This window comes from Nyctibius grandis, chromosome 2 (genome assembly GCF_013368605.1).
Source record: "Nyctibius grandis isolate bNycGra1 chromosome 2, bNycGra1.pri, whole genome shotgun sequence".
NCBI classification, from domain to species: domain Eukaryota; kingdom Metazoa; phylum Chordata; class Aves; order Nyctibiiformes; family Nyctibiidae; genus Nyctibius; species Nyctibius grandis.
The window spans coordinates 16,954,301-16,972,968 of NC_090659.1; the positions used below are offsets into that span (position 1 = coordinate 16,954,301).

General features: G+C 40.6%; 1 protein-coding gene across 5 annotated transcripts in view; it reads right to left on the minus strand.

Moving 5' to 3' along the window:
• Positions 1 to 18,668, minus strand: part of APP (amyloid beta precursor protein) — a 222,271-nt gene that overhangs the window by 142,186 nt on the left and 61,417 nt on the right. For all 5 annotated transcript variants that reach the window (XM_068417788.1, XM_068417780.1, XM_068417764.1 and 2 more), the window contains exon 3: positions 9,054 to 9,183. In XM_068417788.1, the coding sequence (XP_068273889.1) occupies positions 9,054 to 9,183 (130 nt within the window). The remainder of the gene's footprint in view (positions 1 to 9,053; positions 9,184 to 18,668) is intronic.

Consider the following 18,668-nt stretch of genomic DNA (forward strand, 5'->3'; position numbering starts at 1 on the left):
AAACCCACCTGAAATTCTTCATAGTTTGCCTTTATTAATTCTACCCTGAATAACTTAGTGTCATCATCAAATGGGTCATCTCACAATTTACCCTCTTTTCCAAATCACAAATATTTTGAATGTCACAGGCACAAGAACTGATCCCTTGAGATTCTACTGGTAACCTTTCTCCACCATGAGGATGGACCATTAATTCCTGCCTTTTTTTTATCTTTCATCTTATTTAGCCAGGTAAGAGTTTTCCCTTCTATTCCATGGTAGATTAATTTCTTTAATAGCTTCTGGTAATGGACCTTGTTAAATTTCTTTTGAAAAATCAAAGTAGACACACTATCCATCTGCCTACCCACTCCTCTAAAAAAAAACTGCCAGAGCCTCTTCCTCAATATCATACTCACTGACAAGTCCAATATTCCTAGGTGTTCAGCACTTCAAAAAAGCACCACCGCCCCCAAACAGGCTTACTGAAATGTGTTTCCAGGATCTTCCCTAGCACTTCTTAGAAATATCCAGTGATTCCCATCACTGACTCTTCCTTTGCAGTTAACAACTGCATCAAATCTGTTGGCAATCCTCCTCTCAGACCAGAATGTATTTAGCATGAGATCTTACCACTGCTTTCAGTTAGGTGATAGAAATCTGTGGGAAGATGCTCCATATGCAAATCAATTTAATGACATGTGGTAAGACATACACTTCCTTTCTCTCCCTCTCCCCATCTTTCCTTCCTAAAAGGCTAAGCAAACAACGCACTGTAATTAGCAGAATTCTCCCATTGCAAAATTAAGTATGTTGAAGGAAACACCAAAGAAAAGGATGAAGCAGCTCTGTGACACTACAAAAATGCTCAGATGAAAAGTTCCTGGTTTGTCTGTTCCAAAAGCTGGATGTGCACAAGCTATGAAACTCACACAGTGGCTTCACGCATTACTCACAGGTTGTGTGTGTGTGTGTGAATGCACACATCCATCAAAACCAAATATACATATATGCTTCGTAAAGAATCCTTGCGTGCACGCGTACATACGCATGCATACGCATAAATGCTGTTGCAAGTGCTTTACAATTTGAAGCCCGACTATCAATAGATAGTTTTGGTTTTGAAGCTTCTCCCCAGCCTTTCTCCAGCCTTCCAACTACAAACTAGGGATGCCACTCCTCACCTCATGACCTCTATGAAACTAAACATGTGTCTCCAAAGTGCTCGGGTAAGGTTAGAGGAACTTCTGAGAGGAAAATCAGTTTTGTCTTCAGGCAGAATTTAAGTGGTGAGCATTAACTAAGGCTGTGGGAGGGGCCGAGCCAGGAGAGCACAAGAACACACCACATAGCTTGTTTAGGCACACACAGTGGGGCAGGGGGGCAGAGGGGGCCACCCCACAGTTGCAGCCTCCTGGTACCCCTTGCACAGGGAGGGTTGAACTACAGTCAGGAGGCCACCTTAACTTCCCCCTTCCCTAGTTTTTGAGCTCTTTTAAACCTTACTAATACTCTTTCAGCACTACTTTTTGTGGTCAAAAGCACTACAGAAAAAGCAGGAACATGCTGTTTTTTATCCCTGACACACTCAGAAAGCCTGGACAGAGTTACAAGAGGCAAAAACCTTAGTCCAGCTAGCATTGTCATTCAAGCAGAAAACTGATTTACCTTTTCAAGCTCCTAAACATTAAAAAAAATATATATAGAAACAGTATTTACTACTATTTGTAATACTGTCTTTAATAGCTATGAAGAAGACTTTCATGTATCAGTGACTGCTTCCTGTGAGCTGTTCCTGAAGTGTATACAGCACCTGTTCTGGCTTCCTTTGTCCATTGTAAAGAGACAAATAAACCCCTCATTTTCAATCTTTACCTATAAAGAATTCTATTACTGCTTTAGGAGTAGAACTGCAGAGCTGTTATGTTCAAGATCTCAAAAAGTTTGTGTTGTGACCTGTTCCATAAATCCTTTTCTTATTAAAACCTTACTGCAGTCATGAAACAAGTAAAACATATGTACACCCTAAAAACACACAAAAATACACAAGTTCAGATTTATTTCTTCTTCTGGGCTTATTACAGAAAATAAGATTTTTTTTATATTTACTCTTAGTCATACATAAAGGTACATTCTGGTCATCACCAGAATGCTAATTTTGCTTTATCTCTTCACTTCAAGGTTTCCACACCTGCAGCTAGGATTTGGCTAAACCAGGAGCTGAAACAATGTTTTGCTCAAGTGAGGAGGCGGAAGCCTCCAGACACAGATATGTGACTGCCTGAGGAAGTTTTCGTGCTACTGGTGGGCGCTTTCATTCAGGATTTCTCTGCCCACTCCCCACCTCTTCCTCCAGCTGATGATATTTTGTCCCCTGAAACATGACAAAGGCCACTTTGACAGTTTCTACAGTCCTGCTCTGCAAAGAAAATACTTGGAAAGACACAGTTATAAACCACGAGGCAATACAGCTGCTTAGAATTATAATAAAAGGATAAACTCATTGTTTCGATGAACGATCAGTAACCCAACTGATGCTTAACAGCCACTTTCTTCTCTCTTACAGAAGCTGACCATAACATTTGGGTCAACAGAGTTCAGGTATAACAGAAAACCATTTGTATTCAATGAAGCATGTCAGGGCATGCTCTTAATTACACTGCTGTACAGAAGCACATTTAAGAACAAGCTTCAAGAATCAAGACCGTAAAAGCTTGCCGCAATTAGCCCAGCCGCAAGGACACGGGAACAGGAGAAAACTCTGACCGCCAGCACAACGCCGAAGAGCTGCCAGTGTGCAGCCAAGTGCGGTTTTGGACCTGGGCAGGGACCTGGCTAGGGAGAACCTGCCAAGGCTTTGCTGCAGTGGAAAGAAGCCAGTGTGTTAAGACAGCTCGTTATCCCTGCAGGGCTTGCAGTTTCACAAAAAAAAAATGTGCCTAGCTCATGCAGGCAGGGCTTTCTCATCTGCCCACCAGCACTATACCAAAACCACCACTAGTATGCAGGAATATTGTCTGTGAGGGAGCAAAGAGAAATGAAATATTTCTCCCAATGAATAGTTGCGCGTTTTATTGCGCCTAGGATTTCTCTACCTGTGGTCTTCCCACTAAGCAATTCAGATTGTCAGTATTTTTGGAGATCCTCTCCTTCCTGTCAGCTAGTGCTGTCAGAAGAACTAGACATGAGGTAGTTGTGTAGGCTGAAATGAAGTGCATTTTTTTATTTTAGGAAAAAGAGTGTGGTGTGAGGCTTGTCTGCATCACTCACGTGGCTGAGCAGAGACTGAGGCAAGCTGGAGGTGGATAGCTAAACTAGCAGGGACAGGAAAAATCTGAGACAATTATTTAATGCCTTTCTGTTGATTAGGAACTGCATGGAAAAGCCTGTGGAAAGTGCTTCCAAAGCATCTGGTAAAGAAGCTTTGCCAGTGCAGTCAGAAATAGGTGCACTATACAGCAAGCTGAGAGGGAAAAAAAAAGAGCAAGTACTGCCATATAGCAGAAGTAAACAGGCATTTCACATGCTTGTGTGAAAAAATCCTACAGTTAAAATTGCAAGCAAACTACCAGATGAACCAAAAGAACTTCCAATTACATATATCTCTACTTAAATGATTCATTCCAGGCATAACCTTGGTGTTTTCTTTGGTATAATTGGCTAGGCATGCGTATCGAAACTTGAGTATGCCTTTTCGTCTGACATCAACAAGTGGTTAACTTTACAAGCTGTTAGAATAATAAAGCATGACAAGTTAATAAATATTTTCAAAGATGTTTTTGTTAAAACCAGAGACAGAAGCCAGCTTTTCACTACATAACCAAACAGCAAAATATACTTGTCATATAACCTAATCTACTTGTTTATGAACAAAGGATTGCAAGTAATCACGTTTTGATTGACAGAGGCTACATACATGATATTCCAAAACATCTGGATCCTTCAAACACTCTGTGAATACAGTGCTTAGCAGCACACATTAACAACATAATGAAACAGAGTCACACGTGAGTATGCAAGCAAGCACTTGACACACCGCAGTTAATGCCCTGATAATGCCCCTTTACCCCACCTTGTAGTTGTTTGTCTGCCATGCCCACATATCGATCCACCAACATCTGCATAATTCAGCTTCTCCTCTCTCTCTCCAGGGCTACGGTGCACAATAAGCAGATAGGGTGGGGTGTATTTCACCAACAATAAATGACATGTCATCTATTCAGAAAAGCATAGCTGTACATTTATCCAAGGTATTCAAAGAATCACGGCACTGGGACAAGGATGCCTGCTCCCGCTGCCAGCTGGGAACATGGAGTGAATTACCTCACTTCACAGCCCACACTGCACAAATTTGCCAGCTGCTTTTCCTCAGGCAAAAAGTGGAGAGAGGAGAGAGAAAACCAGAACTGTTTATTGCCCACACTGCCCCAACACAGGCAGAAATCCTGCCCTCCTGCTGCAGCCAGTGGCAGATTTCCCTCCAACGTTAACAAGGCCACGTTTGTGACCAGGCTATTTTTCAAAAACCAGTTTCCAAACAGCCCAGTTTCATGGGCTTCTTGGCACTGCATGATGAAATCCTGCAGCCATGCCCCACAGCAAGCTTACTGTCACCACTTTGGAGGGCTCAGTCTTAAAAGCACCTGTTTTTTGTGTGCTGCAGGTGTGAGGATGCCAGCACGCACACCGGACACCATGCAAAGTAAGTGCTGCAGACCTTCACTCTTCTGCCAGCACATCTCATGGCTCATCACCTTTGCCTGAGCACTGAAACACATTCGTGGCTCTAGGTCAAGCAGCGCACTCCTCACTCAAACAGCATAATTTAACCCTTTAATCTTTGTATTACTAAAAAACAACCCTCAAATCCCAGATTTTTTTTCCCCTTGAAGACAGCATCATTCAAGAGACGTAAATATCCACCTAGATCCCTATTTCTGTCGTAAGGTGGCTAACAGCTTCAAGCCATAATAAGCACACACTGAAAAACGTCATTTTCTAAAAGCAAGAAGATCAAAATAAAGATAGTTTTAAGGCAAATGCCTTCAGTGTGTTCAGAAAGGTAACCAAAATTTACTCAACAATTTTCTTTTCACAAGAAGTTTCCCCTCTTCAAAGAACTGGAAGTGTACAGTAATCCCCTGTGTCCCTGGAAGCATGCAATGAATACATTGGTAAATCAGATTTATTGCACGAGAACATTTTCTCAAAGCTTGCAGTTTTAAGAACACTGCAAAGCCCTGCACACAGGCACAAAATCATATCTTAAAATTAAATTAAACCAGTTAATGTTTTTCTTCTTTGGGTTCAATTAGAACATTTTTAGGGGGCATATTTATGTGGTCACTGAAAAGACACATGGCTTACTCAAATAAGAGGCTTCCATTTTGCCTTATTTAAACTATTGCTTTTATGCTTTAGTTGCATCCACTTAAGAAAATATGAAGCTGCGTAATCTAATAAATCTGACTACTATTACTGAAGTACACTGCTACAAATAGCTGCACGAGTCTCAAAGAGAAAAAATTCATGGAGCAGCCAAGTGCTGTAGCAATATGCTCTCTACATGTCTCAGAAAGCCTCGGCCGAAGACTGAGACACAAATGGACTGTGAAGATGCTCTGGCCTGAAAGCAGACACATTTCTGTCACTCACTGCTTCTCGCCTCTGGGGAAAACAAATGTAAAGATGGAAGAAACTATAAGCTGACTCAAGATACTGGAAGTGATTCTCACAGCAAAGTAAATTTGTAAGACTCAACACTGCAATCAGCTGCCCACTGCCAAGCTTTCTTTTTGCATCTTAATTCTTATGAGAGTCAATGGATTTAATGGTGGTCTACGTCAAGGGTCTACTTGCACTAAAATTACTGAGGAATGGGCACTGCCAGTGCTCGACTTCTGAAATTGCCCACTAGCAGCTACCACACCAGGATAGCAGAGGCACACACAGAGCTGACAGGCAATATCCAGCTTTTAAGAAAAGGTCTGTTAACATTGAAGAAGTATTAGCAGGAGATAAAGGGAAAAAAAGCTCTCAGGCCTCCTTAACTGTCACAAACAAGATTTAGGAAAAAATATTCCAAGACAGACATAGTACTTCTTATGGTGATAATAAACAAAATTAGTATGCCCATACTGAGCTGTTTGTGCAGGCTACAAGATCAGATACCAAAATGAAAAAACCCAACATGATATTGCATAAAATTATTAAAAAGGATAATCTGTCATGAAAGCCATGAGACACTAACAGACTGAATTCAATCAACTCCCTACCTTGAGTCTATCCCCTTGACATACAAGGCAGCAATAGTATTCAAGGTATCTGACCACAACTTTCAGACTTCAGAAAAATCAAAGTAATAAATTAAAAGTGTAACTGTCCAACAGGAAAAGTAAATGAACAGTTTTTTTGCGGAAACCCCAAACTACACTTTTTCCCCCCCCTTCAAGACTTCCTCTTATATTAGGAGATCTGTTCATCTCATGACCAGCTTCACCACTATGAAGGCAGTGAGCCAACAGGAGAGGACAATGTGGGCTGCTAGCAACAGACGAACATCAAGCTGCTGGGTACCAAGGCAAGCCCAGCTTCCCATGATGGGCTGCACTCCCAGGCTCATATGTGCGAAAGTGACCCACTCCTCCACTCCAGCCTCCCCCTCTGATGCACTTTCACCACATGCAAGAAAGTCCAACTTTAACCACACACAACAAGCAGAGGGCTGGTCGATGGAGAAATGACAGATAATGGCCACGTTCACCATTTTTCCTCCAGTGGAAGTACTTATGTGGCCACTCTTCTCACAGTAAAGTCTTGGGAACATCAGTACCTAAGGCTTTTGTTTCTATTAGGTTTATTCTAGTCAGGGTCAAAAGATGAATGGCAGCATAGGAGAAGGATGACAAACACTGGCAGACACAACTGCATAAATCTCAATTACAAGGAAATCGGAGAAAAAATAGCACATGGGAGGGGTTTAAAATATAAAACAGGAGCTAAGGGCAAAGCATTAATGGGCATGAGGTGCTTAACGTCTTTAAAATTTTTGCCTCCAGCAAGCAAAGCCTACCTTGCTCCCTAAGATAGCAGACATTCAACTCCTGGTAATTTTTCTTTCAAAACCGCAATTCAGGAAAGACACCTTAAAGTGCAAGTCCAGTTCCTCACTCCTGCAGGGAACTGCATATAATCCTGTTCATAAATTTATGAACTTCCTTCTAAATTACAAGGCTTCTTATTCCTTTTACCAGAAGACTGTTGGAGCTCCTTACTCTTGCAGAAACTTCCTCAAAATTTCCAATTAAATTTATTCATGACCAATTTATATTCATTTGCTCTTGTGATGACATTGTCTTTCACCTTAAATTAGCTTGTAAGTTCTCCAGGGCACTGACCAAATCTACATAAGTATAGAGAGTCTTGAGCATAATAGTTTCCTGATCATAATTCAGAGCTTTGCTTATGATGATAATACAATAAATAATAAAAATTAGTTTTTATAGTTCCACTAGTCTGATCTTCTCCACTACATCTCTAATTAGTGCAAATGCACTCACATGGAATCTGATCAAATACACCATGATGAAGCTGGGTGAGACTGCAGTTCTGCCTCACCTCTAACAAGTTGCTTATCTGGCTCTGCAAGTATATCAATGCTACAAGCTGATGTTTTTATCTTGACTGCGGAAAACTAAAGAAAACACAGCAACAAATGGGTAGAAGAGCATGCCCCTTTTAGCATTAAAACTTTTGGATGAAGTGACCAACTCAACTCACGTAGAAGTCTGGAAAACACACAAAAAAGCAGTAGGTTCCTTTCCACACTCAGGATTCATATTACTAGAGGCACGTCCTTCTCCCTCACCTAAAGTCTTGAATTTGGGTTCTCCTTGAACACTTGTGCTCAGAATAAACTAGTCATTCTTACCTGCAGCAGCATCAGCAACGATATACTGCAAGTCTAGAAACACCTATTTTGCATCCATACAAACAAACATCAGATCTAGAAACTTTACTGACCAATAAAATTTCCCTGATACTTCTTAGTATAGATTTTGCACATGTGCTGTTTTGTTTTGGCACCTGTGACCCTAGTTGTAGCATGCTTGTCAGTTACTCTGCAGTCCTATCTTTGTTAAGTTGGCATACTCACTGCCTGGGCATCAGGCAGAGCGTGTCATATCTTTTACCTTTTCTACACAAGGAACAAAAATCCTAGAAAGACTGCATTTTTTTCTGGATTTATTTCATTTCACACAACATTTTAGCTGCCCTGGCTTAGTAGAAAAGCAAGTTCCAACTTTGAACTCCAGCATTTAAATGTTAAACCAGGCAGCCAATTTATCAGAATTCAAATGGCACTGGTAGAGCAACATATTTAAATTGCTCATGGAATAATCTCAAGAAAACATTGTGTCTAGAATGTTAATAAAAACAACAAATAAATCTTTTCTGAATGTTGACAGAAAGCTAACAGAGAAGTAAAGGTTAACAAAAAAATGAAGGCCTGAACCTCCCTTTTAAATTGGTGAATTAATTCAAAGCACCAAGGACACCGAAGAGAACAGCAAGCAACTGCTACAAAAATAAAGTTGCAGAAAGAAACAGGCAACGTTATAATCTAGCTTTGCTTGCTTTTATTAAAAACAGATTCCCATTGTCTTTCGCAGTAAAAGACCAAGTACTAGATATTCAAAAAATAATGGGGGAAAAAAAAAGTATTTTTTTTATGGAAAAGATGAGATAGCTTATAAGCAAAAAAACTGTAAACTGGGAGCACACATGCATGTCTATATGGGAGGAAAAGAAGGGAGAGGACAGATAACGACAAAAATCGGGGGAGTAAGAAGAAGCCTGGTTGGCAGTCGCTCATGAAAATAGTATCAGGAACAGCAGGAGTATTTTCTTTCTAGTTAATGCAGTTCCAAAGGACTGAACAATTGAACAAAACCCACCTCAGAGAAGATGATAATACAGAGATGTGAAAGATATTTATGTAGATTCTCTGTCTTTTTCATGGAGACTGAAACACCAGAGAGCAGGAAAAAATAGACTGAAACTAAGTCACTCACCCAAACATCTGTAGGGAACCACAATGTGTGGGTGACCGTTGCACTGCTTCCATCCCCTCTTGCACCAGTTCTGGATTGTAACTGGCTGGTTGGCTTCGACAACATTGGTGATTTGTAATTCAGGATAGACCTAGTGTTAAAAGTATAAAAAAGAGAAATGTTATCACAAGTATGCACTCTGGGTCATGCAATATTGTTACACATGTTTGTAACATGGATATCACAATACAATACTAATTTTCCTATCTTCTCCCTCTTGTGTATTATATTTACTTCATGGTATGAATATGTGTACTTACCTGAAAAGCTGGTGTGTCTGTTCATCAGTAAAAACGTGTGGCTGCCAGCTCAGAATATGATGGTGGTAACAGCTGGCTGTCAAAATATAACTTTCCCAGTTATATTTGCTTAAGCTAGTATCAGCTAAACAGGTGTTTAAGGTTGACTAAAATACCCTCTCCTCCCTGTCTAGGCTATTGCTCTCCTTGTAAAACTGCCTATCTACGGCCTAACCTCCATACATCTAAAACTAACAGCATGCCTTTTATGTTTATCTCAATCATTTCAACAAATATCATAATTCTTTCCCACTGCAGTCTGCATAGTATTAACACTCTGTTGAATCCTGTATTAACATTTAGGTTTACATCACCAATATAAACCTATTTCCAACTTCCCTACATTGCTGAGATCAAAATCCTATCTGCTCTTAATACTGCAATACACTTCTACATCCACAACCATGCCACCAGCAAATTGGATGACTAATATATCAGCAAGCCACAACTTTGATCAAACTACATACTTGGCTTTTTATCTCCCTCAGTCCCTTTACCCCACCTCTCTTTTTTAATTTTACCGTCAGTAATGGCTTATCTGGTCTCTTTTGCCAAGGATGGGTCTTAGCCACTGAGTGCATCTACGTTTGCATTTCGGTTCATGGGGAGCACATCACCTCACACTCCACTGCAGTTCACGCTGTGGAGGGGTTTCAGAGCATGCCAACAAGATTCCTTGTAGATAAAACTTAATGGGAAGACGTGCTCCTGCAGCACACCTAATGGGTGGTGAGTCCATGCCACCAGGCTAGAGCTAACCAAGGCACAGCCTGCAAAGCGCACGCAGTGTGGATGCTCAGCCCCTGCTGCTTCACTCCGCACTCCCAACTCTCATCGCACCACACCAGTTGCTAGCGCAGCCCACGGCTCTCACTTTTGATTTTTCAAATCGGCAATCAGCCCTAACATCAAACTTGGACAGGACTAGTTTTCCTTTGCCTTTCCTCAAGCAATCCTTACCAATTTCCGAGGATGTCAGATCTGAGGATTTAGGTGGACTGAAAACTACAGTCTGCTCATACCTACCAGTGGAAAAGAAAAACAGAAACAGGAACAAGCCTGAGGAAAAATAAGTAACTGGAGATCGTCCAAAAACACCTGCAGAAAAGGAACATAATCCCAGCTAGAGAGAGCTGGGTCAAGATTGAGTGAATTCTGTGAGTCCAAAAATCGATGCTTGCAAAAATCACAATAAGAACCTTAGCAGCAGCACCCCCCCCCACCTGAGGAAAAAGGATTCACCTCAATCATGTATCCCCCACAACCACCAGCATCCCAGTGGGCCAGTGCCTCCTGGCACTGCTCTGACCAAAGGTTTAAAACATAACTGTGGCAAATATTAAGCAAGCAGGCTATTTAACTACAGCTTAAGTAGAAGTTTCAAGCTTTAAAAGACACTAATAAAACAACAGGAAAGCCTTTTCAGATTTAAGATCCCCAGCCTTTGAATGAATGTGGCCTGGTTCACAGGAACGGTAACAACAGAATAACTAAAGCGTGACTGGAAATACTTGGGAAGAACTTCTCACTTTCACTAACAGACAAGAAGGGGCTACTATAATTGTAAAATTGAACTATATTAACAGCTTAATGCACAAAACAAATCCAGGTACAGTAACAATGCCAAGGAAATGACTAGAGAAAGAAACACTACTTAAACAACGTGCTTTATGCTAAAGAGATTGAACATCAATCTTGCCTTCTATTACAAAACAGCATTTTTAAATCAGATACTACTTGCTTTGTGCAAGCACTTCACAGAAGCCATCCGATCTATTTTTTGCCAGCTTCAACAGCACGCTCAGCTCACTACAGTGGATGGTCAATTTCAATTCTGTCTCTGACAGTTATTTTTAATTATGCTGTTAACCCAGCACATGAGATACGGTCCACTTAGAGGAAGCCCACAGCGTAGAAATGAAAACTTAAGGGTGAAAGTTTCCTGCACCCACAAGACACTAGCTTTGCTTTGTTCTTTTTGTCAGCAGGTGACCAGGGCTGATGGTCATTGTCCACATTACAAATATACCACCATTTTCACACTACTCACAGAAAGCAGCTCCAGAGGAACTTGCTGCTCCCTCTGCTCCATCAGTGCTTCAAATACCGAACTCTGAACTGAAACAGCAAGGTTGCAAATTCAAGGAAAGCTCCCCTTTCCTCTTCAATCTCTCATCTTTTCCCTTGGGTCCTCCCCAGTTCCACCAAACAGGTCTAAACATGCTCATGCTCTTGACTCTTGTCACAGCACTGCTGAAATGGATTAGGATGTCACCACAGCAGGCAATTTCACACCTCAACTCCTGTGTAAATGTTACATTGCAAGGCACCATAGCTGCCTCCAGAGCTAACAGGCAAGATGCAAGAGAAAGATTTTATTTTCTTTGGACACTGCCTTTAGTATAATCATGCTGCACTCTTCCAAGTTCATACGTCTACAGACATCACATCTGAATAATTACATCACATCTGAATAATTACAGCCCACAGTTACATAATACCAGATGCCATCACAAAACACATGCTTGATATATCACTGTGTCACCAACACGTTCTCATCGGGGACATTTTCACATTCCTCAGGTTTAAGTGTCACTTGTCACATACAGAGGAAGTAAATGCTTTAAATGAAGACAACTAAAAAAAAAATTCACAATGATTGGACTGGAATGTTAAAAAAGGAAATTAAGAAAAAAAAAAGCAATTTATGCATCCAAGGAACAAGTACATAGCTTTAAAATGATAGAAAATAGGATTCTGATCTGTGAGAACAAAACCACACTTAACTGCTTTCCTAAGTTGAATTTCTAACGAGTAAGAGTGAACTATTACTGTAGAACCTTATTGAAACAATGAGAGGGGAAAAAAATTGATGTTATTTTTATCTTTGATATTTCCCAAAACCACCATTTTAACTTCTGCTTAGTACAGTGGACCAAATTATAAGTAGTTAACAGTATTTGTCAAAAGCTCACAAGGACCAAGAAATACAAAGAAGCCTCTTCTTCTGTTTCTACATCAGTTACTAAACTCTTAATTTCCTTTGACAGCTCACACAAAGCTCCATCCACCCTTTACAAGAGAAAACAGGCTTTGAATTTCATTACCAACAGGTTAATGCCAGCAATGCGTATGAGCTGAGGAAAGTTCCCCTCACTAGACTTACATAAGATATTTGCTCTGAATTGAAGCAGGACCTACTTAGTAGCACAGAAAAATGAGCCTTGTATTTATTTATAGTGTCCCTAATGAGCCACTGCTCCTTCTAGAGAGCCAGAGCAAGCAGCTCCAGAAAGTTACAGGAGATCCAAACTTTCAGTGTTATTGTAACTTGCTGCAGAGTAATTCCTTTAATGTATTTTAAAAGCAGCAGTAGAAGAAACAGAGGTCAATGTAATCTAAAAATTTTAACTGGCAATCAAAAGTTACAGCTAGATCTTCATTTATTTCAGTTTTCATTACTAAATTTCGTTACATACCCACTTCAGAAACAAAAATCTAAAAAGCCTCTGCACTCATGCTACTCAGAATTTCAAGTAATCTTGTTTACATTTAAGTTTACCACTACCAAGTCTGATAATACATGGATTTAGGACTAAAATGTAGATGTGCTTAATACAAGAAATGGTGTTTTGATCTGTCTACATACAAATGTGTTGATGACACAATGGTGACAGCATTACAACAAACTAGTTGAATACATGTTACCTAACAGGAGATTAGTGATTATATTTGTGAAAATAATCCCTAAAAAAAAAAATCTGTGAAAAACAAACAGATACGGCAGAAGAAAATATTAAAGCAAAGAAGTGGATGGGCCACACCACCACAGCCGCCCCTGCCGCCTGCGCAAGGCGGGCCAGCCGAGAGGCCTTTCAGCATGGCGGGCACGGCCCCAGGCCTCTCACGCATAGGGAGCGCCAGCCGCTCAGGTGGGACAGGGAGACCATTTCGGGAAGGGCTGGCTGAGGCAGCGGACAACAGCCACCTTGTAATTAAAGCATTCAAAAAAACTGCCAGACGTGAGGTAGTCTGCTCAACCCTAATTCATGCACAGGGCTCCGTGCATTAACACAGACTGAACTGAACACTCCCACACTGGCTTTCTCTGAGTGCTTTCCTCTGCACATGGGCAAGGCAGAAGCCTATGGAAGCAGAAATAAGGCTGCGTGGTCAACCACATTCTCCTCACTGCCGTTCAAGTCCTTGATTTTATAATACAAATATGTTTGCATGCAATAAGAAAACCAAACCAAAAATCTCAGCCCTGCCAGGAAAATTCCGTTTACCACATCAAGTCTCTAAAGTCTCCCTTGTGTAATCATGGAGGATATCCAGCTGCTCATACTGTAAAACCTCAGAGTAAACAGGGTTGGACTTATGGTCTCTTCTAAGCTGCTTCCCCATCCACCTTAAGCACTTATTGGTTTAAATGCAACAAGCACTTCTATTTCTCTGTAGGCAGAAATTTTTATTCACAGAGAGACAGCAAAGTCCACTTTGTCACGCCACCATAAGCCTGTTCACGGTTTTACTCTGCTCGAATGCAAACACAAAAGATGAGACTACATCTGCCTGTTACTCTACGGCATCACTAGAAGCAATTAACAGTTTTGGGTTTGGGGGTTTTGGGTTTTGGTTTGGCTGGCTTGTGTTTGTTTCTGTGTTTGGGGTTTTTTAATTAAATTTCTGCAGAAATAAGGTTAAGTATTAGCTCAGTGAGACAGAACAATACCTAATGAAGTTAAGAGGGTATTTTTACCTCAAAGTAACATATCATGTACAAAGGATGAGGTCTGCTGTCCTCCCAGGAGGGGAAAAACAGGCAGCCAGAAGTAGTTCCAAATTAAAAACAAAACAAAACCCAAAAAAACCCCCTCAAAACCCAAGCAAGCAAACAAACAAAAAAAACCCACAAAACAACAAACCTCGTCCTTTAGGCATGATACAAGATTTCATCCATCCCATTGCCTCTTTAAGGGTTGCCTGAAGCACTGTGTCACCATATCAAGGCAAGTGGGACAGTATAAGCAGCTAGAGAGCCTGGGTCTGGTTTTCTGGATTCTCCTGCAGGCTGCCATCTCTCTGACTGCACAGGTCAGCAGGAGGAAGGTGAGGCACAGTGCTCTCCTGGCAGTGGCTCCTTCGTTGATCACATCAATATATGAAATGTCAGTGATCTGTATAAGACAACTAATATACAAGGAGGGTGTTTAAATGAAACTGTGTTGGCTACAGTACCAGCATCCAAGGGACTGTAATAAAGGCTCAGCTACCTGACCTGGATCTTCAGGACCAGACCTTATAGGACTATTCTTTTAAAAAAACAAAAATTACAAGAAAAACAAAACAAAACAAAACAAAAGACAAAACTCAAACAACTAAGTCTTGACCTCTCTCTTTTTGTTGTATTATCATGATGAAGATGAAACACTGTATTTCATCTCAAGTATGATACAGTTTGAAAAAGACTGGCAGGGAAAGAACCAGATCTTGTGCCAGCAATTTCTGCCCAAATATGGGGTACTGTTCTGAAGGCATGAAATCAAGCAATTTAATAGCTTTGTGAAAATCACTACATGTGGAAAGTTACAATTTCCTTTTCCCAAGGTTTTGAAAGAAATCAATATAAATGGGCTATAATTCATATTTTAAATCACCAAATTACCTACCTGAACTTGTTTCACAAGCTCACCTAAAGAAACCTCCCACCTTTCTGTCAAACAGGAACATATGTGACTATAACTGAGTTGTTACTTACGTTTGTTGAGTAGATCACAGTACAAAACATACCTAACCAGTAGCATAAAATCTATGAAAATGTACTTGAAAAAATATAATTGTTCTCTATTCAACTATTTCCAAGTTCCACTGCTTATGAAATGACCTACTTTATGTCAAAGTTGTCCTCGGGGCCATGCAAGAACTGTCACAAAGTAACGGGCCTGGGAACTCGTTTTTAATAATCTAATTAATCTATGCATTCTTGAGCTTACTGCAGAACTAGCCAAAGGGTAATTTATTAATCTAAGAGCCTAGATTCAGTGGTATGCACGTCCTGAGAGACAAACGTGGCTGTGATTTCCCTTTTCATGAAATCAACTTCAGGCTGTAGTACCAAGAAAGTGAAGTGATAATATAAGGTCACATTCTGAAACAGTGGTTATACATCATCATCCAGAATCCAAGAAAATGATGCATGGTTTAATTCTGTAGTGAAAGGAATATAGAAAAAGTCTGGGAAATGTGTAAGTCAGAAACAGACTATCTGACGTTCTAAAATACAACTTCACCTTAAAAAAAAAAATGTAAAAGTTGGACATGAGGAACAAAGCTATAGGGAACACATCTGCAGAAAACATTCAGATCAGTAACATTTCTTGTTCATGAACGGCACAGGAATGTCCATTCAGCGTTCTGTATTTCCATGTCTTGGACTGGTCCTTTAAAACAGGATACCTACAGTAATTACCTGAGTAGCTCTAAGATGACACTGCAATATTTTTTTCTTTTAAATCAAGCAGCAATGTTTTTTTAATAATTCTTATTCTTGTGCATGAGACACAAAACATTTAGTGCCAGTACAAAATAGGATAAAAGTTTCCTTCCTAAAAAAACCCACATCTTTCTTCACAAATACTTATAAATTTGTGGTTTTCTCCAATTCATTAAGTCTTTCTCATAACATCTGCTGTAATCAGAACTGCCTCACCATTGTCTTGCACAGATACAGTTATTGTGCCTGCAAACTGCTCTCTTAGGACAGTAACCTGGAGAATTCTCATGGATACACTCACCCCCCCTTAACCAAACCAGCAGCAGTTTGGTTCAGGGTCCAAAGGCAGTGAAGGCCTGAGCTGTAGCCACGCCAAGAATTCCTCTAGGAAGCCCACAGAGAAGCAGAGTGACACAGTGAGCACCAATAAGCTGCGGGTACAAGGAGTCTCGTGCATACCTCTGCCATTGTATGCAATTTGACTATGAGCCAACCACTTTATCCCATAAACACGACAGCCTAAGTGAGCCGCCTTTGAGCTCTCCCTGCTAGGCAGCGTGGCTGCATGGCGATGATCTCCCCTTGAGCTGGGACACCTCTCGATGCTGCTCCTCGAGGCAACGAGACCTTTTACCAACGGTAGATCGCTAGATGAGCCCAACTTGAATTCTCCCTGGACGGCAACCGGACGGCACGTCAGGCAACTCTCCCCTTTAGCAGGGATGCCTCTCAGTGTTAAGAGATATTCGTTGTTTAGCTTAAATAAGTAAGTTTGAAAGAGAATGAATCACTTAGAGTTATAATGTTGTGTGATTTAGTAGGCTGTTTGCTTCGCTTTACTTACTTAGCACGAGTAGTGAGATTTGCTGAAGCCTTAGGCTGCAAGCTGTAAATTTCCACTTAGCTTTACTGAACATGTACCTACTTAGGCAAAACATGGCCTCCAGAGCCAGTGTAAATCAGCAGATACAGAGGGTTCAAGGCTACCACCATCAACAGCAGCTGCAACTAGATGAGATAACAGCTTGTCTGAAGGCAGTGAAGGAATCCAATGAGGAACAAGAAGAACCCAGACCCAAATATTACTACTGGACCGAACCACCATGTGAGGGGCTGGTGAATAGTCTGTGAGGGTGTAATTGCCCAGGGATTTCTTTGTTCGGGTCGGCCCCTCTCCGAAGGCACCCAGCTCGAGCTGACCCTGCTGCTGTACCACTCTATTCAATTATTTATTTTTATAAAATCCAATGCCTGAGAGTCTGCTTCAGGAAACCTAGGGTTTGAACTTCAGAGCGAACTAACACTGGACGCTCAGATGGAAGGTAAGTGAATTGGGAATAAGCATGATAAAACTTTGAAATCTTAGCTAAGTGATATAAAGAAATGGGAGTGCACATATAGTCCTTTAGCTATAAACACATATAATCCTTTAGCTATAAACCATTGACCAAGTCTGGGACTAGAAGTGGATCCAGCCACACCTAGACTCCTCTCTGAGGAGTTTAGAAAGCAAGGGGGTCCATTCTGAACCTTGTGACTCAACAGGAGGGTGTCCCTTACGTTTTTGCAACTCCAGTCTCTGTGTAAATCATTCTAAATTGATTCTAACCTGATTTTCCCTCTGTATGTTTCCTCCATGTAGTAAGTAATAGAGTGAACCTTGACATCAACCTCTGTTAAGTCGCACTTTTATCTAAACCATCCACGACAAGAATACACAACTGAAGATAAATTGGGCATTTCTTACTTCGATTACCAATATTAACTGTATCTCAGATTAAATGAAGTTCATCGTCAAAGCTCATCTATAGAAACTGACACTGAGCATTTTCTGAAGCCCTGTCTACGTAAGGGAACTGCAATTTGGAGCTGCCACCAAGACAGAAGTTCATTTAGTCTTTTACGTTTCACATGTGTCTGTGTTTCAAACGGGAGACTCTATAAAATAACAACGCTCCAAAACGCAGACAATAAATTCCAGTACTGCAGTCTGAAAGTTGAATAAGCTGAACAAACATACTTCAGCCTGATTAGATCCACATGGTCTTATTCAGGATTTCATTTTAAATTTGAATTATACTTTAATCTGAAATAATTTTCAAATGCAAAAAAACTCTAATGATACAAATGTTTGTACAAAGATATACCCCCTGCACCCCTTAAAAAAAATTCACTGAGAAGCAAACTATTGGAAACATTTCAGAAATTTGGACACTACACTTTAGGAGACCAGAAAACTTCCACAATGCTTTCACTTGCTTCATGCATTCAGCTTTGAAACAAGGTTATTTCCAAAGAACCATTTTTTGCAGCTGTGGTTTTTTTTCCTCTTTCCTCCTTCCGTCCCTTTAATTACTGCTGTCTTCTGTGACCTCCCACATAATCACCTTATTTTGGGTCAGGGAAAATAGAAAAACAAAACCAAACCATAACCCAAGGAAATGCTCAGTTTCTAAAACAAGAACTGTATTAAAAAGTTGAATGCATTTTCACAATTCTTTTGCAAAGCAATGGAGAGCTTTGTGAAAGAAGAATAAAATGATGCATTATAAACATTGCTGAGGGTTCTGCAGAAATTTGCCTCATGTTACCATGCTGGGAAAAAAGGGGGGAGAAGTCAGTAAAGGGCAGCACGAGCACCAGACAACGGAGGCCTCAGCAGGTCACACAAAGAAGGAAATCTCCTGAGGAAGCAGCTCATACATACGTGGTGCAAATTCTGCTTTATATGGAACAGGACGTACTGCTCATGTCTTTGATAAAACTCAAAGCATTACTGAA